We start from the raw sequence: 22,997 nt of genomic DNA on the forward strand, positions 1-22,997 counted from the left end.
TTGAAGGTGTTGACTGCAGCTTCAAGATTTGTGTCAAGGAGTCCCATACCAACTGGGGCAGCCACTGACCATACACAGAGCAACGCCCATTGTACTTTACACAAGTTATCAAGAGAAGACAGACAGCGTGGCTTCCATCCTATAAACACGATCCCAACACCCACCATTCTTCCTGAGACTGATGAGATGATTGAGTAGATAACATTGTATCTCAGGTGAGATGGAGTAGCTTAAAAGCTCATCAACTTGAGCCTTGAACAACATGGGGGCTGGGTGGGGGGAGGCCCACCCATGCGCCATTGAAAATCTGCATATGACTTTACAGGAAGCCTCCAGACGCATGGTCTGCATCTATAGATTCAATCAGCCCAGACTGTATTGTTTTCTTGTTCAGTTACTAAGACGTGTCCGACTCTTTGCGACCCCATGAATGGCAGCACACCAGGCCTCCCTGTCCATCACCAACTCCTGGAGCTTACTCAAACTCATGTCCATCAAGTCAGAGATGCTATCCAACCATCTCATCCTCTGTCATCCCCTTCTCTTCCTGCTCTCTGTCTTTCCCAGCATCAGGGTCTTTTCTAATGAGTCTGCTCTTCACATTAGGTGGCCAAAGTATTGGGGTTTCAGCTTCAGCATCAGTCCTTCCAATGAATAGCCAAGGTTGATTTCCTTTAGGATTGACTGGTTTGGTCTCCTTGCTGTCCAAGGGACTCTCCAGGGTCTTTTCCAGCACTGCAGTTCGAGAGCATCAATTCTTCGGTGCTCAGCCTTAGTACCTGTAGTATGTATTTATCCACAAAAAAAAAAAAAAAAAATCCTTGTGTAAGTGACCTCACACAGTTCAAACCATGTTGTTCAAGGTCAATTGTATTTATTCTTTTTATTTAACATTTACTGATTTGGCTGTGCTAGGTCTTAGTTGTGGCACATGGGATCTAGTTCCCTGACCAGGGATTCTGCCCGGGCCCCCTGCATTGGGAGCGTGGAGTCTTAGCCACTGGACCACTAAGGAAGTCCCAACTGTATTTATTCTTAATTATCATGTCTTAACTGGGATCAAGACTCTGGCTAAAGATACTTAATTGGCGGTCACAGTGAGGGCACCAGCAGCCTTCACTAAAGGAAAGGTGGCATCGGTGAGGGACACGGGAGCCACGGGTACCAGCAAGAAGGCTGCAGAGGAAGTCCATAGAGAGGCCTCATGCTACAGCAGATGTGCCCTGCAAGTTCTCAAGAAAAACTGGGAAGGGGACTTAGGGAAGGCTGAGGCCCTGCCTCCACATGAAAGCTAGCAAATACAGGTCATCCATGTTCACATATCTCCTCTCCAGCATGTGTGAGCCACATCCAGGGGCTTCCCAGGCAGCTCAGTGGTAAAGAACCTGCCTACCAAAGCAAGGAGACACAGGTTCAGTTCCTGGGTCAGGAAGATCCCCTGGAGGAGGAAATGGCAACCCACTCCAGTGTTCTTGCCTGGAGAATCCCAGGGACAGAGGAGCCTGGCCAATGACTGAGCACACAGAAGCCATGCCCATTGCAGGGTGTGGAGCCCCTGCATATGCCCACGGTGTGCAGCGATGGCTCTGCCAAGGTGGATGTGTGACAGGTTTCTCCCCAGTCTGAACCTTTCCGCTCCCTTGAGGGGCTGTGCTCCTGCATCTCTCTCCTTCTCCTTGCTCCTCATCACCTCCGGCTGCTCAGCCACTCGATCCTCGATAGCTCTAGTTACTGCCACAGACAGCTTCTGCCCGGCTGAGAAGACAAATCTAATGTCTGTTCCCCAGCTAGACTGGGGGCTTCCTGAGAGCAGGGAGTACTCTTGTTTTGTTTGTCCCTGGCTCCATCCTCAGGGCTGGACATATTACAACTGCTTCATAGCTTCATAGATACTGGATGACTAACAGTGATGGGAACACAGAACAGAGCTTTTAACCAAGCCAGAGAGATGGTGAGGGCTAAAGTAATAGAATGTCAGCCAAGACAGGAAGGGTGAGTGGAAAGAAATGAGGGTGGGGGTGGGGAGAAAAGCAATTTCCAGGGAGAAGTAGTAGCAACGTGGGTGAAGGCTCTGAGGGAGGAGGGAATACAGCTGATTGGTGGAACCAACAAAAAAGTGAAAACTGAACTGGAGGGTAGGGAGTTGGTGAGAGGCAAGGTTGGAGAGGGGGGTAGTTCCCTGAAGGCCTGTTAATCCATGCTGTGGACACTGGACTTCACTCTAGGGACCAGGGGAAGCCACCAAAGTGTTGCAAGCAGAGGACATGATAACACATGCACATCTGTACTGTACAAAAGGTCAAGTGGAACTGCATGCGGGAATTGGGTTGGAGGGACCACAGGAATCCAAAAGATAAAAGGCAATATGGGAGTCCTAGAAGGAAGCGGAGAAGGCAAAGGCAACCACTCCAGTACTCTTGCCTGGAAAATCCCATGGACGGAGGAGCCTGGAGGGCTGCAGTCCATGGGGTCGTGAAGAGTCGGATGTGACTAAGCGACTTCACTTTCACTTTTCACTTTCATGCATTGGAGAAGGAAATGGCAACCCACTCCAGTGTTCTTGCCTGGAGACTCCCGGGGATGGGGGAGCCTGGTGGGCTGCCGTCTATAGGGTTACACAGAGTCGGACACAACTGAAGTGAATTAACAGCAGCAGAGAGAGACGATGGTGGCTGGAATGGGGTTACAGTGTGGAGGTGGCCAAAGGGGAGGAGTCAAGGATGACGTCCAGGTTTCCAGTTTGAACAACTGGTGGATAATGGTGGCATTTATTGTGATAGGAAACAGTAGGGAGGAGTGTGCTTTGGAGGAGCAGGGAGGAAGACAGATTGTGTTTTTGCCATGTTGACTGTGAGATGACTGTAGGCATCTGAATTCATATCCAGGTGGGGAATTTTATATCTGGATATGCATCTTTGGAGAAAGACCCAGATAAGAGATGTAAATCTGAAAGTCATCTTCATTTAGATGGCACTTGAACCCCCTGTGAATTGGTGAAATGTCTGAGGAGAGTACAAAGTGTGGAGGGCAGAGGGCCTTTAACCAAGCAGTGAGGAACTATTAATAAGTAAGGACTGAGCAAGGAGGAGCTGCTTCCAAACCTGACTGATCTTTAGAATCACCTGGGAAATTGTAAAAACCTATCTGCTGGAGGAGGAGTATGTCTAGTGTGGTGTACGTGTGCTCAGCTGTGTCTGACTCTTTGCGAGCCCAAGGACTGCAGCCTGACAGGCTCCTCTGTCCATGGGATTCTTCAGGCAAGAATACCCGAGTAAGTTGCTATTTCCTTCTCCAGGGGATCTTCCCAACCCAGGGATCACACCCATGTCTCTGGAGCCTTCTGCCCTGGCAGGCAAATTCATTACCACTTGGGCCACCTGGGAAGTCCAGGGAGCATGTCTACATAACTTATATTTTGAAAAAAGTATAGTGTGATTAGAAACCATTTGGTAAAAGAAAAAAGCTGTCAAAGAAAGGATCAGTGGTTAGGAAAAATGAAAAAAAAAAAAAAAAAGGATGGTGGTGTTTCAGAGTCACAAGGGAAGGAACTCAGGAAGAAAGGATGAGACAAAATCAAGACTGAATTTTGTGCTGGGAAGCCAGATGGTAAGGTACCCACTTGTCTGACTCCTCGGAAGCAGGGGACAGGTGTTTGAACTCAGTAAACATTTATGATTTAGGGGATTATGGGAAGGTGCCCAGCAGAGCACGCTGTGCTCGATGCCCTCCGGGAGGCATGCGAAGGGTGGGCACAAAGCAGGCGAGGGAAAAGGAAGGGGCATCAGGTGGCAGGGAGCTTTTCACTGGAAGTAGCATCTGAACTGCAGCATTCTTAGGAAATAGTGGAAATGAAACTATGAAGAATTATCAGAATGAATGTACACTCTAGGCAAGAGTTAGACCCAGCCAGAGCACAGAGAATTAAATGTTCAGTATGAAACAAGAGAAGGGGGCAGAGGCAGTTATTAAGAACCATATGTTGTTGTTCAGTTGTGTCCGACTCTTTGCAACACCATGGACTGCAGCAAGCCAGGCTCCCCTGTCCATTACCAACTCCTAGAGCTTGCACAAACTCATGTCATCGAGTCGGTGATGCCATCCAATCATCTCGTCCTCTGTCACCCATTTCTCCTCCTGCCTTCAATCTTTCCCAGCATCAGGGTCTTTTCCAATGAGTTGGTTCTTTGCATCAGGTGGCCAAAGTATTGGAATTTCAGCTTCAGCATCAGTCCTTCCAATGAATATTCAGGACTGATTTCCTTTAATATTGACTGATCGGATCTCCTTGCAGTCCAAGGGACTCTCAAGAGTCTTGTCCAACACCACAGTTCAAAAGCATCAATTCTTCAGCATTCAGCTTTCTTTATGGTCCAACTCTCACATCCATACATGACCACTGGAAAAACCAGAGTTTGACTAGATGGACCTTTGTTGGCAAAGTAATGTCTCTGCTTTTTAATATGCTCTCTAGGTTGGTCATAACTTTTCTTCCAAGGAGCAAGCATCTTTTAATTTCATGGCTGCAATCACAATCTGCAGTGTCTTTGGAGCCCAAGAAAATAAAGTTTGTCACTGTTTCCACTGTTTTCCCAACTATTTGCCATGAAGTGATGGGACCAGATGCCATGATCTTCGTTTTCTGAATGTTGAGCTTTAAGCCAACTTTTTCACTCTCCTCTTTCACTTTCATCAAGAGCTTCTTTAGTTCTTCTTTGCTTTCTGCCATATGGGCGGTGTCGTCTGCATTTCTGAGGTTATTGATATTTCTCCCAGCAATCTTGATTCCTGCTTGTGCTTCATCCAGCCTGGCATTTTGCATGATGTACTCTGCATATAAGTTAAATAAGCAGGGTGACAATATACAGCCTTGACATACTCCTTTCTGAATTTGGAACCAGTCCGTTGTTCCATATCTGGTTCTAACTGTTGCTTCTTGACCCGCATACAGGTTTCTCTGGGGCAGGTAAGGTGGTTTAGTATTCCCATCTCTTTAAAAATTTTCTACACTTTGCTGTGATCCACATAGTCAAAGACTTTGGTGTAGTCAATGAAGCGGACGTTTTTCTGGAATTCTCTTGCTTTTTCTATGATCCAGTGGATGGTGGCAATTTGATCTCTGGTTCCTCTGCCTTTTCTAAATCCAGCTTGAATATCTGAGAGTTCTCAGTTAATGTACTATTGAAGCCTTGCTTGGAGAATTTTGAGCTTTACTTTGCTAGCACGTGAAATGAGTGCAGTTGTGCAATAGTTTGAACATTCTTTAGCATTGCCCTTCATTAGGACTGGAATGAAAACTGACCTTTTCCAGTCCTGTGGCCATTGCTGAATTTCCAAATTTCCAAATTTGATGGTATATTGAGTGCAGCACTTTCACAGCATCATCTTTTTTGATTTGAAATAGCTCAGCTGGAATTCCATCAGCTCCATAAGAAACTTATATGCCAAAGTAAAAGGCCCCTGAAGAACACAGGTGACGTGATTAGCTCTGTGATCTAGTTAGACCATTCTGGAAACCAGTATGAAGGGTGGTCTGTGGTCAGGGTGGTATCGGAAAAGACAAGTTCAAATTGACATAAAGGGGCTTTGTGAGATAACAGTGTAAATCCAATATAAAATAAAATTTTTTTTAAAAAGTAAAAAAAAAAAAAAGGAGTGTGTGTGTTGCAAGGATCCAGATGAGGGTCAATGGATTCACCAGGATAGGAACAGAAGTGAGGGGGTCGTTACCCAGAATGAGAACAGAATGGACCCAGGAGGCCAGGATCACTACCTAGGTTCTGGCTTAGGTGACTAGCCCGCTGGAGGTGTTAGTTACTGAAATAAAGAACGAGGAACACTAGATTTAGGTGAAGAGGGGGTGGAGATTGGAACATGGAAGGGAACATTTCAACAGTGGTAAGCTTTTCTTTTCTCTAAAGGCGAAAAGATGTCAGTAACATTACTACTAGTTTCCTAACTGTTCTTTCTCTCACCTTTAAGTCATTTTGCAGCCTATTTCTTTCAAATATCCAGATTCACAAATACCCCTTTCCTCTCTCAGAAAATAGCAGCTTCAACCAGTTACAAGGACTTCATTCAGTTTTTAATTACTTCATTATAAAAATACATATAATGTAACAACGACTTGCAAGGTACTTGCGAACCTGGGAAAGAAAAGAGAGGAAAACATAACTGGTTTCCCCTCATACAGCTTATATTCCAGCAGAAGCCAAATAAATTAGCCTACCAATTATAAACCAGGTAACTTATGTCACAAAACTTTGAAGGCATATAAAGTAGTATATGGCTAGTAACTGAGGAGGGCGGGGGTGGTGGTGGTATTCCACCTAAGTTTATAAAGGTTTTAGCAGATCTGTGAACTTTTTAATGTTTCCTTGTACACTTGACAGAAATGGTAGGGACCTAACAGAAGCAGAAGATATTAAGAGGTGGCAGGAATACACAGAACTACAAAAAAGATCTTCATGACTCAGATAATCACGATGGTATGATCACTCACCTAGAGCCAGACATCCTGGAATGTGAAGTCAAGTGGGCCTTAGAAAGCATCACTACGAACAAAGCTAGTGGAGGTGATGGAATTCCAGTGGAGCTATTTCAAATCCTGAAAGATGATGCTGTGAAAGTGCTGCACTCAATATGCCAGCAAATTTGGAAAACTCAGCAGTGGCCACAGGACTGGAAAAGGTCAGTTTTCATTCCAATCCCAAAGAAAGGCAATGCCAAAGAATGCTCAAACTACCGCACAGTTGCACTCTTTTCACACACTAGTAAAGTAATGCTTAAAATTCTCCAAGCCAGGCTTCAGCAATACGTGAGCCATGAAACTTCCAGATGTTCAAGCTGCCTTTAGAAAAGGCAGAGGAACCAGAGATCAAATTGCCAACATTCACTGGATCATCGAAAAAGCAAGAGAGTTCCAGAAAAACATTTATTTCTGCTTCTTTGACTATGCCAAAGCCTTTGACTGTGTGGATCACAATAAACTGTGGAAAATTCTGAAAGAGATGGGAATACCAGACCACCTGACCTGCCTCTTGAGAAACCTGTATGCAGGTCAGGAAGCAAGTTAGAACTGGACATGGACCAACAGACTGGTTCCAAACAGGAAAAGGAGTATGTCTAAGCGTCTTGCTTACAATGCAGGAGACCTGGGTTCAATCCCTGGGTTGGGAAGATACTCTGGAGTAGGAAATGGCAACCCATTCCAGTACTCTTGCCTGGAAAATCCCATGGATGGAGGAACCTGGTAGGCTACAGTGCATGGGGTCACAAACAGTCAATATGACTGAGCAACTTCACTTTCACTTTATTTAACTTCTATGCAGAGTACATCATGAGAAATGCTGGGCTGGAAGAAGCACAAGCTGGAATCAAGATTGCTAGGAGAAATATCAATAACCTCAGATATGCAGATGACACCACCCTTATGGCATAAAGTGAAGAGGAACCAGGAAGCCTCTTGATGAAAGTGAAAGACGAGAGTGGAAAAAGTTGGCTTAAAGCTCAAAATTCAGAAAACTAAGATCATGGCATCTGGTCCCATCACTTCACAGGAAATAGATGGGGAAACAGTGGAAACAGTGGCTAACTTTATTTTTGGGGGCTCCAAAATCACTGCAGATGGTGATTGCAGCCATGAAATTAAAAGAAGCTTACTCCTTGGAAGGAAAGTTATGACCAACCTAGAGAGCATATTAAATTACTTTGCCAACAAAGGTCCATCAAGCCTATGGTTTTTCCAGTGGTCATGTATGGATGTGAGAGTTGGATTATAAAGAAAGCTGAGCACCGCCGAAGAATTGATGCTTTTGAACTGTGGTGTTGGAAAAGACTCTTGAGAGTCCTTTGGACTGCAAGGAGATCCAACCAGTCCATCCTAAAGGAGACCAGTCCTGGGTGTTCATTGGAAGGACTGATGTTGAAGCTGAAACTCCAGTACTTTGGCCACCTCATGTGAAGAGCTCACTCATTTAAAAAGACCCTGATGCTGGGAAAGATTGGGGACAGGAGGAGAAGGGGACGACAGTGGATGAGATGGTTGGATGGCATCATCAACTCGATGGACATAGGTTTGGGTGGACTCCGGGAGTTGGTGATGGACAGGGTGGCCTGGCATGCTGCGATTCATGGGGTCGCAAAGAGTCGGATACAACTGAGCGACTGTACTGAACAGTACATTTGCACGAGGAGGTGTGGAGGGGGAGCTCAGACGCTCAGTGGGGTCGGTGACCCCTACAAGGTTAGCAGCCACTCTACCCTTCAAGTTTATCTGGGTACCATGAAACACAAACTTCTGAGCAACAAGGCTGCGTTTGAGAGAGCCAGGAGCCTAGCAGTACTGGTCCACAGACAATGCCCTTACTTGTATACTTACAGACAACAAAAGGGATCAATCTTCTGACCTGAGAAGAGATAACGTGTTGATTAACTTTTTAAAAATCCACTTAATCAGAACAGATCGTGGGATGGTCTAATCCTCCATCCCTGGGGACGTCCTAGCACGTGCCCGGCGTCGACACGCGGGAGGAGCTGCATTCGGCCCTGGCAGACGCCGTCCCGCCCGGAAGGAACAGGCTGCTCCGAGCTCCGCCTTTTAGATCTGGCCCAGAGAGAAGTAACGCACGCTCTCCGAGTCCGGGCCAGGTTTTCAAACCATCGAGACGGAAGTACAGCGGGCCGGAAGTTCCAGGGCCCGCACCGGGACCCGAGTGGGGAGGGGGGGAGGAGCAAGGCTCAGGGTGGGAATGGCGGCTCAGATTCCCATTGTGGCCACCACGTCCACTCCGGGGATAGCCCGGAACAGCAAGAAGAGGCCGGCCAGTCCTTCCCACAACGGCAGCAGCGCCGGGGGCTACAGCGCCAGCAAGAAGAAAAAGGCGTCCGCCTCCGGCTTTGCGCAGGTACCCTGTCACTCGCCTAATCTGCGCGTGCGCGGAAGCCCACCCCTCCCCCCCGTTCCAAGGGGCTCGAGGACGCCTGCGCGGGCCCGAGTGGGTGGGGCTCAGCGAGGCTGGGCGTTTCGTGTGGGCGGGGCCGTACACTCACACCTCTTTGGTAGATGCGGGCTCTGGTGCAAGTGAAACTTTTTTCCGCACCTTCTTACTTTGCCTACGTGGGGTTTGATTAAAGAACCACCCGCGTTGCATTGTCCAGAACGAGGACAGGGAAGGTGGGGAGGCTGTTATTGCCTTAATCGTAGGGCCACCTCTTCCCGTCGAAGTCTCGTTTGGAGCGAGGCTCTGGACTTCTTAATGTGAGTTTCAGTGAAGCAGAAGTTAGCGTGTGTCTCGCCTTGGTCCTTTCTTCAGACATTTACCAGATGCCTGTGAGGTACAGAGCGCCCTAATGAACCGTGTGGAGGAATATAAAGATGTATTACTATGGATGGTTTCCCTCATCCTCAGGAAAGTGCTTTTTTGACCTTTAGTTTCCCTGCCCCAGAGTGGATTTGGTCTTACCTCATGGGGTTGTTATGAGGATTCAGTGAGATCATGGTCGTAAAGCTCTTGAGCCCAGCGCCTGGCACGACTTCACCGCATCTGGGCGATCCGGGCTCCATGATTCCAGAAAAGTATTTACAGCACAAGAGTAGCTTGGTTAGATAAGTGTTTTTCTTGGCTCCTGTATTTTATTTAAAGCCGGGAGAGAGCAAAGATGGAGTGTGTTAACTTTGTGCTCTCCAGCACAAGGTGTAGCATCCTTCACCCAGAAGGATAGTCTAGCGATATTAGCTGTCTATGGTTTTCTCCATTGGTAATTGGTAGTACACTTTTTTCCTTTTAAAATATTTATGTATGATTTGCATACAGTGACATGCCAAAATTTAAGAGTATAGACCCGTGACTTTACATATGTGGCCTATGTGGCCACCATCTAGATTAGGATAGAGAGCATTTCTAAGAGCCCCAGAATATTCCTTGGTGACCTTTCCAGTTGGTACTTTCTTCCCTCCCAGCTGGAGGTAATTGCTACTCTGACTTCTCCCACCATAGACTGACTTTGTCTTTTTGAGCAGAATATAAATGGAATCATACAGAGCATAGGGCTTCCCTGGTGGTTCAGACGGTGAGGAATCTGGCTGCAATGCAGGAGACCTGGGTTTGATTCCTTGGTTGGGAAGATCCCCTGGAGAAGGGAATGGCAAGCCACTCCAGTATTCTTACCTGGAGAATCCCATGGACAGAGGAGCCTGGTGAGCTGCAGTCCGTGGGTCACAAAGAGTCAGACACTACTGAGTGACTAACACTGTTTCTTTTCTTACAGAGCATATTCTTTTGTGTGTGTTTGGATTTCTCTGTGAAACGGTGTTTTTGAAACAGTATTTCCCCATTTCCTTCTCCAGGGGATCTTCTTGACCCAGGGATCGAACCCAAGCCTTCTGCGTTGGCAAGCGGGTTCTTTACCACGGAGCCACCAGGGAACTAAAGTATAAGAGTTCTTGATATATTCTTGGCTGGAAGAGGAAATGGCAGTCCACTCCAGTGTTCTTGCCTGGAGAATCCCATGGACAGAGGAGCCTGGTGGGTTACAGTCCAAGGGGTTGCAAAGAGTCAGACACGACTGAAGTGACTTAGTAGGCATGCACTAGCATGCACGGAGTTCTCGGCCAGATATATGCATTGTGAGTACCTTCTCCCAGTATGTGCTCAGTGCATTTTGATATCCAGCTGTGCCAAGACCAAAGAATGTAGTCAGTACCTATTGAGAGGAATGATTGTCTTGACCCAAGGTAGCACTGCTCATCAATTTCCACCACCAGAGCAAGCTTCAGAAAGTGGATGAATGCCTTCTGAATGGGGGGATTTCCAGTACCCCACTGGGTGGACATCACAACCTTGCTGGTCTTAGAGCTTTCAGTAATGGGAAGGGCTGCCTAGGTTCTTCCTGTAGGTGTACCCCATCTCAGCAGCCTCAGCCCTTTCTTGGGCTGGAAAGAGAAGGGCATTCCCGGGAATAGTGACTTCTTTGTTCACCTCTCCCTGGCTGGTGTTTAACTAATGAGGTGGCTAGCCAGTTACCTGACTCCCACCCTCAGTATCTTATGAAGGAAAAAAAAAATTGTCTTCTTTCTCCAGAAGTCTTAGATTTCCCCCCCCTGTTCTAGCATAGCGCCAGGACTTTCCAAATGGCTCAGTGGTAAAGAATCTGCCTGCAAGGCAGGAGACAGGTTCAGTCCCTAGGTTGGAAAGATCCCCTGGCGGAGGGCATGGCAACCCACTCCAGTATTCTTGCCTGGATAATCCCCATGGACAGAGGAGCCTGGTGGGCTACAGTCCATGGGGTCACAAAGAGTCAGACACGACTGAGCGATTAAAGCACCACCACCGCCAACATAACATTGCATCCTCGTTCCCTGGTCCGCAGCGAATGTAGGCATTAGCACAGTGCTGCCCTGAGGGCTGCCTGGAATCTTCCTAAATTGTCCTCAGCCTTCAGTTATGTTGAGTTCAGTCAGCAAGTATTGATGTCTGTTCTGTCTCCAGCAGTATGCTTAAGTTATTTCAGTGGATTATCGCTTGTCCCTGGCCTCCCAAAATCCTTCCAGGAGGAGCGAATGACCTACAGATATTATAGTAGTTTTCTTCTGCTCTCGTAACAGATGACCACAAATTCTGTGGCTTAGATAACACCGGTTTATCACTTCCTGGTTTTGTAGGTCAGAAGTCCAGGCACAGCGAGACAGGTTTGGTTCCCTGATCCCTGAAATCACAGTGTCGGCTGGGCTGGTTTGTTGGGTAGATGCTCTGAGGGAGGATCTTTTTTGAGCCTTATTGAGATTGTTGGCAGAGTTCAGTTCTTTGCAGCGGTAGGACTGAAGTCCCTGTCCCCTGGTTGTCAGTTCGTCCCCGTCCACGTTCCTTGCCGCACGGTCTCCTCCATCTTTGAAGCCAGCTGTTGAGAATCTCTTTTGTGTCTAATCCCTCTCGCTCCTCAAATGTCTCTGACTTCTCTTGTCTCTGACTCTGAGCCCCGCTTTAAAGAGTATATGTGATTAGGGCAGGCCCACCAGGATAGTCTCCTTTAAGATCAGCTGACCTGAGACCTTAGTTTTATTTCAAATATAAGATATATGTTGCATTTCCCTTCAATATATCACAGATCCCTTCACAGTGGTACATACATTAGCATTTGCCTATAAACGGGGTCAAGGTGTATATACACCAGAGACCTGGAATCTTAAGGGCCATCTCTGAATTCTACCTGTCGCATATCTGAAATGGGAAAATCTCATCATTTCTAACCATGCCCCAAAGCGAGTTATGGGTCTTTTCTGGTATTGGTGCCTTAGTGGTGGGACACAGGAAGATGAAGACACAGAGCCGGAGATGGTCACTAGAGAAAGAGAGGTGGAGAGAAGAGGGACTAGAGGCGGCCTTTGAGGAGTGGATGGTTTGACTGGGGAAGGCCTTCCAGAATTGGAGCTATGCCCAAGTGTCAGGATGCTCAAAGTGTCATCAGTGGGAAATGAGTGTTTTTCTATATAAATGATCATAGTTATTGAGTTAAAAGGGAATTTACAGATCTTTCAGTATCTTAAATTTCCCTACTTCAGTCATTTCAGCTATTTTGTGTCTTACAAAAAAAAAAATTGTCTGTTAACCTTTTCATGGGATTTAGAAATTTACGCAGGACACTCACATAGACATTAGAGTGCTTTTTGAAATTAGTGAAAATAACTTGATGGATTGTTAAGGTGGGTTTTACTTTTGCAGAGGGTGCATGCTTTTTCTGAAGTGAAATTGAATGAATGGATGAAATATAAAGGGCTTACTGCTTGGAAATCCTCAGGGGTTGAAGGGAATCTTTTTGACCTAAAAGTATTTGGAGCAAAGCATTTATAGATGTCTCATTTATGTCAGCCATGTAAAATGAGATTAAATACTTTGAGTACTAAAACAGTTTTGTTTTATTATTTCATCAAGATGAATCTTTAGTTCAGCAGAAATCATTAGTGTTTGTGCTTGCTAAGTAGTACATCTGTCACAAAACTACAATTCTTCTGTTTGGATTTAGATTTTCAGTATAACTAACATATTTATTGATTACTTACATTATAATTTGGAAAGTGCCACCTCCCATCCATTTTGGTCCTGATACTTTGAATGACTAGTGTTAAGTTGGGTTGAAAAACAGATACACTGTGCTAAAGTGAAAGAAATCGTGACAAATAATAATAGTTATATTTATTGGGTACTTACTATGTATACCAAGTACTGTTCTAAGTATTTTCTAATTGGTATCTCGTTTAATTCTCCGAACAACCCTCTGAGAATTGTTATTCTACAGATAAAAAGACAGACGCATAGAGAGGTTAAGTAACTTTTCTGTGGTCACAGTGATAGAGTGGGTACTGAGACACAAATGGACTACCCAGCATCTACATTCCTTTTCTTGACTGCCTGTCTTAACGTCACTCTCACTGCTTTACATCTGAGAAGATATAATTAGATCTCTAATATAACCATATCCCAGGTGCAGAGAAATGCTTTGGGGTGGGAGATTTTATAGATCAATACAGGGCATTTTTTAAAGTTGGAGGAGAATTGCTTTACAATATTGCCTTAGTTTCTGCTGTACAACAACGTGAATCAGCTACTTGTTAAGTCGCTAAGTTGTTTCTGAATCTTTACAACCCCATGGACTGCAGCATGCCAGGCTCCACTGTCCTTCACTGTCTCCTGGGGTTTGTTTAACTTCATGTCCATTGATGCAGTGATGCTATCTAACCATTTCATCCTCTGCCGCCCCCTTCTCCTCCTGCCCTCAATCTTTCCTAGCATCAGGGTCTTTTCCAATGAGTCTGCTCCTGGCATCAGGTGGCCAAAGTATTGGAACTTCAGCTTCAGCATCAGTCCTTCCAATGAACATTCAGGGTTGATTTCCTTTAGGATTGACTGGTTTGCCCTCATTGGAGTCCAAGCGACTCGCAAGAGTCTTCTCCAGCACCACAGTTCAAAAGCATCAATTCTTTGGCCCTCAACCTTCTTTATGGTCCAACTCTCACATCCATACATGACTACTGGAAAAAATCATAGCTTTGACTAGATGGACTTTTGTCGACCAAATAATGTCTCTGCTTTTAAACGTGCTTTTTAATCAGCTATAAGTATACATACATCTCCTCCCTCTTGAGCTTCCCTCCCACTCCTACCCCTATCCCACCCCTCCAGGTCCTCACAGAGCACCTGAGCTGAGCTCCCTTTGTTATACAGTAAATTCCCACTAGCTATCTATTTTACATATGGTAGTCTATATGTATATGTGTGTTAGTCACTCAGTCGTGTCTGACTCTTTGTGGCCCCATGGACCTCTGTCCATGGGATTTTCCAGGAAAGAATACTGGAGTGGATTGCCATTCCCTTCTCCAGGGGATCTTTCTGACCCAGGGATCCAACCCAAGTCTCTTGCATCGTGGGCAGTTTCTTTAACACCAAGCCACCAGGGAAGTCCCATAGTAGTCTATATATATGTCAGTGATACTCTCTTGATTCATCCCACCCTCTCCTCCCTCTGTGTCCGCAAGTCCTTCTCTGTGAATACAGGGCAGTTTATATTTTCCAAGTGGCTATTCAGGTTAATAAAATCTACAAAGGAACCTAATTGACCTACAGACTAATAGGTTACCTAATTAGGTAATAGGTTACCTAATAGGCTGATTTATGATGGTGACGCAGTTATAACATCTATATAAGTTGAGAGGCAACAGTTGCTTCTCTAGAAGCCTAGTGCAGAGTACAGGAGACAGGAGACCCTTCTGTCATTGGAGGCAGCTTGAGAACACTAGACTGGCTTGCTTTATTCATTTAAGAAAGTAATCATTCTACCTCACCTTTTGAAAAAATCATATTGTTAGTTTTCTTTTTTCTATTTTTAAAGTGGCCATAAAACGCCAGCCAGTCTTCTTCCCCACAACTATGATAATTCGTGTTTTCTACGTGTAGATACAGGTTTTCATAAACTGTATTTGGTGTATAACATTGTGGGCCCTGCTTTCCGCTTAGCATTGTTTCTTGGCCCTTTCTCTGTGTTGATTGTCTTCACAAGGAATTAAGTGCTCTTACTTAATTGACTTGATTGGATGTTAGATTGTGTCTCACGTTTTTGCTGTTTCAAGTAATAACCCTACAGTAGCCCTGCAGTTGTAGACTAGGCTCAGGTGTTTGAATCTAGGTTACTATTAGATAGATGTAACTGGGCGTCGGGTTCTTACATAATGAGACAGAGGACATTTGTCTCTTTCTGTGTAAACACAGGGAGAAGGCCCCAGTTACCCTTCGGTCGGAGTCAGGACCCTGTGAGTGGCCCTGGAGACACAAAGCTGTGTGACTGGGATTTCCAGGCAGGCGAGCTGAGGCCTGGCTGATTCTGAAGTCACTTAGGGGTCGTCAGGTGTTCCTTTGTTGGCGGGTTGGGTTTCTCTTCCTTGGGACTTCAGTTCAGTCGCTCAGTCGTGTCCGACTCTGCAACCCCATGGACTAGAGCACACCAGGCTTCCATGTCTATCACCAACTCCCGGAGCTTGCTTAAACTCATGTCCTCTGTCGTCCCCTTCTTCTCCTACCCTCAAGCTTTCCCAGCATCAGGGTCTTTTTAGCTCTTTTTGTGTTGCAGAGAGTGGACACCTCTCAGGGCCAGGCATCACTTCTTTCCTGACCGCAGGGCAGTCATGTCTTCAGCGGTTCAGCTCCTAAAGTCTCTTAATGTTAACAATGGCCTAGTCGTGTATTCACCGCCGCCCTGCCTCCCGGACTCGATCCTACCCTCTCATCTCAGACCCAGGAATCCAGCTTGGCAGAAGCCCAGGGGAAGGGAAGACCGAGGGTGGAGTACCACAGAGGGTGGGTTTAAAGGGGAAAGAAAAGCAGAGCACCCAGCCCTGGGCCCAGAGCCACGTGTTCTTTGCACCTGCTCAGAGAGGGAAGCCAGCAGTCACTGTTTCAGGGTCAGGAAGCGGCCCCGGGTCGACAGTGGCCCAGTTGGTGTCAGGATGGTGTCCTTTCCTGTCCCCGCCTCAGCTGCTGGAGGTCTGGCCTGCGGACTGGGAAGCGACGAGGAAAAGGTGATCAGACAAACAGGAGGGCTGGGTTGATTTTGGAGTCGGGGCTGGAGCGCGGCCTTGTCAATTCCTTCCTGCTGCTGGAGTGGCCAGCACAGAGGCCCCCACCCTCTCCTCACACTGCCTCCCTCCCTCTGGCCGCTGTCTGTCTCCCAGGTGGGGTCCCTGCCCTCCCAACCCACGTGGGCTGCAAAGCACCTGCATTCCTCAGCAGCCCAAGTCTAGTGAGGCATTCCTGCCACGTCCTCCTGGGCCTTCCAGGACCTGGGAGCAAACAACCCTTATCAAAGGGATGTTCTGTGTTCCCTCCGGGATTTCACTGTGCACCCAGCACCTCTGAGCCTCCCCACTTAGGAGCTGGGGGCTTCCAGGTAACGAACCCTGCTGCCAGTGCAGGAGATATAAGAGACTTGGGTTTGATCCTTGGGTTGGAAAGACCCCTGGAGGAGGGCATGGCATCCCACTCCAGTAGTCTTGCCTGGAGAATCCACGGACAGAGGAGCCAGGCGGGCTACAGTCCACAGGGTCGCACAGAGTCAGGCAGGACTGATGCAGCTTAGCACACACCACACACACTTTTGGTCCAGAAGAAAAAGCTGACGCCCCTCCTGAGGACGGTGCCCTGCGAGCCAGGCATGTTCCGTGGATGGTTCTGGAATCACCAGCAGAGCACTCTGGGCCTGGTTCTTCGTTGCCCTCTAGTATCTCCTCTTTGCTTCTGAGCAGTTCCGTTTGTTTCTTTTCTCCCAGGTGGAAACGGCGTTATGTGAGCAGTCACTTTCTTTATGAAAAACTCAGTGAAGTTGACTCTTAAAGTGGATCTGGCCCCAGGAAACCTCTTTCACATTCCACCTGTGTTTCTCGAGTTGGCCCCAGCTGGCTGGGCTTTTCTGGTCTGACCTGATGCTCACCATGTAGTTCTTAGAGTTGTTTTTCTCTCTCTCCCTTAACATGGGCCGCCCTATAGGCCCTGTGTCCTGGCAGTCCACGCCCACCGGCCTGCTCCTCGCTGGCGTCGTGACCCCCAAAAGCAACGTCCTGCCCGGCAGCAGCACTCCCCAGTCTCTTGTCCTGCCAGTTCCTGACAACCCCTGGCCTGCTCTCTATCTCTGTGAATTTAACTACTCTAGGTGCCTCAGCTAAATGCAACCATACAATAGGTGGCCTTTTGTGTCTGGCTTCCTTCAGTTAGCATAATATACTCAGGGTTTATCCGTGTTGTACCATGTATCAGTACTTTGTTCCTTCTTACAACTGTAGACTATTCCACTGTATGGATGAACCTCATTTTGTTTATGCATCAACCTCATTGGTTGATGGATATTTAGGTTGTTTGTACTTTTGAGCTATTATAAATAATGCTTCTATGAATATTTATGTTCGAGTCTTTGCATAAACATTTGTTTTTAATTCTCTTAGGTAAGTACCTAGGACTTGAATTATTAGGTCATATGATAATTCTGTGCTTAAATTTTGAGGACCCACTGGACTGTTTTTTAAAGTAACTGCACCTTTGTACATTCTCATGAGCAGTGTGTGAGGGTTCTAGTTTCTCCACATCCTCACCAACACACGTTATTATGCCTTTGAGCAGAGCCATCCTGGTGGGTATGGAGTAATATTTCATTGTGGTTTTGATTTATATTCCCCTAATGACTGATGGCAATGGCAACCCACTCCAGTACCCTAGCCTGGAAAATTCCATGGATGGAGGAGCCTGGTAGGCTGCAGTCCATGGGATCGCTAAGAGTCGGACACGACTAAGCGACTTCACTTTCACTTTTCACTTTCATGCCTTGGAGAAGGAAATGGCGACCCACTCCAGTGTTCTTGCCTGGAGAATCCCAGGGATGGGGGAGCCCGGTGGGCTGCCGTCTATGGGGTCACACAGAGTTGGACACGACTGAAGCGACTTAGCAGCAGCAGCAATGACTGATGATGTTGAGCAAATTATCCAGGTTTGCTAGTGGGAACCTCTTCAAACTGACTCTTGTGTCTTTTACTTTACCTGTGGCATTTTTCGAGTGCCATGATGGACTGAACTGTGTTCATTCAAGATTCATTTGTTAAAAGCCTAACTTCCAGCATGCCTCAGAAAGTTACTGCATTTGGAAATAGGGCCATTAGTAGTTAAGGTTACATGAGGTCATAGGGTGGAGCCCTAATCCAATTTGACTGGTGTCCTCATAAGAAGAGGGAGGCTGTCATAGGGGCGTGTATACACAGTCAGAAGACAGCCATCCATAAATCAAAGAGATCAGTCTCAGGAAAACCCAGCCCTGCCGACATCTTGATCTTGAACTTCTAGTCTCTAGAACCTTAAGAAACTAAATTTTTCTTATTTAAACCACCCAGTCTGTGGTATTAATATTTTGTTACACAGCCCTAGCAAACTGATACAAGTGATTTCTTACCTTCCAGCACCAAAAACTCATGATGTACTTTCTTGCCCCAGTCCTGGAATCAGCCATTTCTTCAAAGATCGCTTGTTCTTGGAGAACAATACTTGGAAACCAGGATCTGAGCACTGTTGTGCCTGTTGTGTGTTGACTGATAGAAGATGCACAAGGTGAAAGTGGTGAGTTAAGCTTTATTTGGGGCAAAATGAGGACTGCAGCCTGGGAGACAGCACCTCAAAGAGCTCTGAGAAACTGCTCCAGAGAGGTAGTGGGGGAAGGTCAATAAATAAGATTTTCGTGAAGAGGAGTTCCATGCAATCAAATGCTTATCTTACGAAAGGTTTTCCTCTAGTCAGGAGGAGCTGATGTCGCTGTGAAGGGATCTAGTGTTTTTGTAGATAGGAGGAGGTGCAAGGATTGGGACCGTGAACTCAGTTCCTGAAAATTCGTATCTGAGGAGCTGTCCACCAGTCCTCCTGGAGCACAGAGAGCCTCGCTGCTGTTCTCCACCTGAACTCCTTTCAGGGCATGTGCAGCCGCAGCAGCACGGGGTTCCGTCCTCGGCAGAGGCAGATGGCAAATGCCTTGGCAAGCCGATTTGCAGTTGACATGTTTCTAGCCATCTCCATGGAAGAAATTAGGAAATGTAGGGGCTCATGTGTGTGAGTGTGTGTATGACTGTCCCCCCATGCCCCTGTATCCATTTCTTTATTATTCTCATTATTTTAAGTTTGGCTGCCCTGGGTCTTCATTTGAGCATGTGGACTTTCTCTAGCGGTGATGTGCAGGCTTCTCTTGTTGCGGAGCATGGGGCCCGGAGCATGCAGGTTTCAGGAGCCACAGCTCACAGACTCGCTAGTCGTGGCGTGTGGGCTTAGTCGTTCTGTGGAATGCGGGATCTTAGTTCCCCAACCAGGGATCGAACTCATGTCCCGTGCATTGGAAGATGGATTCTAAACCACTGCACCAGGGAAGTCCCCGTTTCCATGTTTATCTTTCTATCTATGTGTTAAACTCATGAATTCATATCACTAACCTGTGATTTCAGTCCAGTAGCACGCAGTTCATTCTAGCTGTGCCTCATTCCTTATTTGCCTCATCTTAGAACGCATATTAAGAAGTTTCGGAACTATTAACCTGTCCTCTTGGGAGAAACAAACCTCCCGATTGTTCATGGTTCTTTTTGCCTCTCACCTTGAGTTATATGTTCGGAGTACTGTGTTCATATCATTAATGTTATTTCTCCCTTCCTCCCTTTTAGTGTGTCTGTTATTCACTCAAACCTCAGGTTGATTTGGTTTCTTGTTTGCATTCCATTTTTTCTATCTGCTGCCCCCTGCTTGTTGGATTTGTCCGTCTATTTGTATGTGAAACTTTAGCATGCCTCAAAAGGTCAAAACTACGGACAGCTATACTCAGAGATGTTTACTCCTCTTTTACTTCCACCCTGTTCCCTTGCACCCGCAGGTAACCAAACCCAGTCATTTCTGAATTAGCCTTCCTGTGTTTCTTTGGGTTTGGCTGCTGCTTCCCATCCAGAGGCGATTCCTTGCTGTGAGCCCCTGAACATATGCATTTCAAAAACGAACGCTGACAGAGTTACGCCGCATTGTCTTCTTCCTTAACTCCAATCAGTTAATCAGCCAGTGATTATTTGGTGCTTCTCTGTGCTAGGTGTTGGGTTAGACGCAGGCACGGAAGACTGGGCCACTTGGTGAAGCGGGATGTTCAGGCCCCTGTGCCTTCTCACTCCCGGATCGGCCCCTCTCCTCATCTGTTCACCTCTCTCCTCTGTGTCTCCTTGTTCCAGTCTGTTGTTCCCTGCCTGTTTCACAAAGCTGCTATCGTTTCATTGACTGCTTGCATGCTAAGTCGCTTCAGTCATGTCTGACTCTCTGCAACCCTATGGACCGTAGCCCACCAGGCTCCTCTGTCCATGGCGTTCTCCAGGCAAGAATATTGGAGTGGGTTGCCATTTCCTACTCCAGGGAATCTTCCCAACCCAGGAATTGAACCCAGGTCTCTTACGTCTTCTGCGTTGGCAGGTAGGTTCTTTACCACTCGTACCACCTGGGAAGCCCTCCGTTGACTAAACCAAGACTTAAATACAGCTGTTAATTATGTATCCAATTTATGATATTACTCTTACAAATAGTCAACACAAAATAGCATTGACAACTGGCCAAAACTACACAAGGTTATGTTGGTTACTGATTAAATGTGATGGGAAAAAATCAAAGCTCCATCAAATTGGGTCTCCCAGGACACATATATTAATACCCACAGAAATTTTAGGACCGTGAAGGAAAAATCACAAGGGTAATAGAAGTTAGTTACATACAAAATGCTAGATCTTATCTTTCTTGTAAAATTAAAACTGACATGAGCTAATCCCAACGGAAACTTTTATGAAGCATAAATAAAAAATGGAAAACACTGAAGACCATTTATGCTGGCAGAAAATGACTCCATGGGTTTGGGGACCAGAAAATACTAAATACAGGAGGGAGGGGGAGTGAGAGGGGAGGCTGGAGAGGAGGCCAGCATTTGTGCCTGATCCCAAGGGTGGTGGGAAGCCCTGGGCAGCTGTCAGCAGGGGACAGACATCAAACTTATATCCAACAGTGTGTCGCAGAGTGTGCTGCAAAACACGGAGTGGGCCTCAGGCCTCCTCTGAACCCCAGAGCTGAGGAAGGGCCCGATGAAGGAAGGAAGGGTTGTGGGAGGGAGGGGTGGAAAGGAGGAGAAAGAGAGAGAACTAGGGCTACAAATGGTAGGGAAAGGATGAGGAATCGGAGGGATCTTAGTTCTTAGAGAGTGGACGTCTGAGCAGCCTTGGAGGGGAGAAAAGTTAGGAAAAACTATGAATGGGGGGTCGGATGAGGGGAGGGGCCATCCGGGTAGCAGAGGGGTCGTGAGCAGAGGAGAGGGTGCACAGGCCCAGGGTCAGGGGGAGGGGGCAGGGAGGGGAGACCCTGGAGAGGAGTCTGGGAAGTGTCTGAGGAGAGACCCTTCAGGGGACTGTTGAACAGAGCGAGTGGTCCCCGTCTCCCCCTCCCTCCTTCCCCCACATGAAGGCCATTTTAGGGGGGGCAGGTGGGGGTGGAATCTATACATAAAACCAGAACTCTCGCACTCTGCTGCTAGGAGTGTGAAAGAGGGCAGCCCATTTGGGAAAGTGGTATGTCAGTTTTCTTATCCCTGGGTTGGGAAGATCCCCTAGAGGAGGGAAGTGGCAGCCCACCCCAGTGTTCTCGCCTGAAAAATCCAGTGGACAGAGGAGGCTGGCAGGTCACAGTCCAAAGGGTCACAAAGAATGGACAGGACTGAGCGACTACACACGCACGCACTAGTCAGTTTCTTACAAAGTTAAACACGTACTTACTGTGTAACCTGACCATATCACATGTAGGTGCTTACCCAGGAGAAATGAAAGACGTACATCCATGCAGAGGCTTGTACAGAATGTTGCCAGCAGCTTGCTTTATAATGGCTGAAGGCTGAAAGCAACCCACATTTCATCAGCAAGAAAATGGGTAAACACACTGGTACCTCCTATACAGGGGAATACTACTCTTAAGAGTGGTGTACACATTCTGTGGAACAAACCACCAGTCCATGCTGTGACATGGATAAACCTCAAAAACTGTATGCCGGGCTAAAGAAGCCAAACACAGCGAACAGCACGTGCTGTTGGATTCCACTCATAAAGTTCGAGAACAGGCCCAAGTAACGTGGGATTCAGAACAGTGGTGGTCCATGAGGGCGGAAGATACTGACCAGGAGAGGGCTGGAGGGAACTTTCTGAGAAAGATGGAAATAGTCTGTCTCCACAGGGACCTGGGTTACGCAAATGGAAACATTTGGCAAAACTCAGGAAACCTACACTTAAGATCTGTGTGTTTCACTGTGTATAAATTATGTATCCATTAAAAAACGTTTGTTGCAGTCTGGGAAGATTGGAAATTGCAGTACAAATCAGAAGTGATTTCTTGCTTTGGCTTGTTTTTTTTTTCTTCTTGATTCTTAGCTTAAAAGGCATTTTGATTTAAAGTCCAGGAGCCTGCTTGTCAGAGCATTCTGCCACAGCCAGCTGACCCGAGGCCCCCTGCCTCCTGTCTATTCTCCTCCTCAAAATGCCTGCATTCTATTGTGCCCTGAAGCGTACCAGCACCAGCCTGGGTTTTCTGACTGGAGACCCTTCAAGGGACTGGATCTTTTCCATCTTAATGTTTCAAGACACAATTTAACAAGATCAGTAGGAGCAGGGGCCACATGGAGTCATGGGGATGGTGGGGCTTTGGCATTGGCCCCAACTGGATTTGAATCCAGAGGCAGTTACTGTGGGGCCTTGAACCTGTCTGCCTGAGCCTCAGTTTTCACCTTGTAGTGGTAGGACACCGTGCTTGGCACACAGAAGAGCCAGGACGTCTGGCAGCTGGAGTCCCAGCTGCCTCCACTGTGGCCTCTGCACGGACAGGTGCGGCCCCCAGCCTGGCAGGTTCTCCCCCCGACCCCACCCCATGCAGACCCCCCGT

General features: G+C 47.0%; 1 protein-coding gene across 4 annotated transcripts in view; it reads left to right on the top strand.

The window, feature by feature from the left end:
- INO80C (INO80 complex subunit C) overlaps positions 1 to 22,997 on the top strand; it is a 70,566-nt gene that overhangs the window by 38,840 nt on the left and 8,729 nt on the right. Inside the window, exon 1 of one of the 4 annotated variants that reach the window (XM_027960718.3) lies at positions 8,691 to 8,903. The exons of 1 other annotated variant lie outside the window; for it this stretch is intronic. In XM_027960718.3, coding sequence (XP_027816519.1) covers positions 8,748 to 8,903 — 156 coding nt within the window. In that variant the 5' untranslated portion in view covers positions 8,691 to 8,747. Of the gene's footprint in view, positions 1 to 8,690; positions 8,904 to 10,367; positions 10,625 to 18,515; positions 18,639 to 22,997 lie in introns of those variants that run through there. 2 more of the 4 variants (XM_015103598.4, XM_042239389.2) reach the window with 2 other exon arrangements.

Source organism: Ovis aries, chromosome 23, assembly GCF_016772045.2.
Source record: "Ovis aries strain OAR_USU_Benz2616 breed Rambouillet chromosome 23, ARS-UI_Ramb_v3.0, whole genome shotgun sequence".
NCBI classification, from domain to species: domain Eukaryota; kingdom Metazoa; phylum Chordata; class Mammalia; order Artiodactyla; family Bovidae; genus Ovis; species Ovis aries.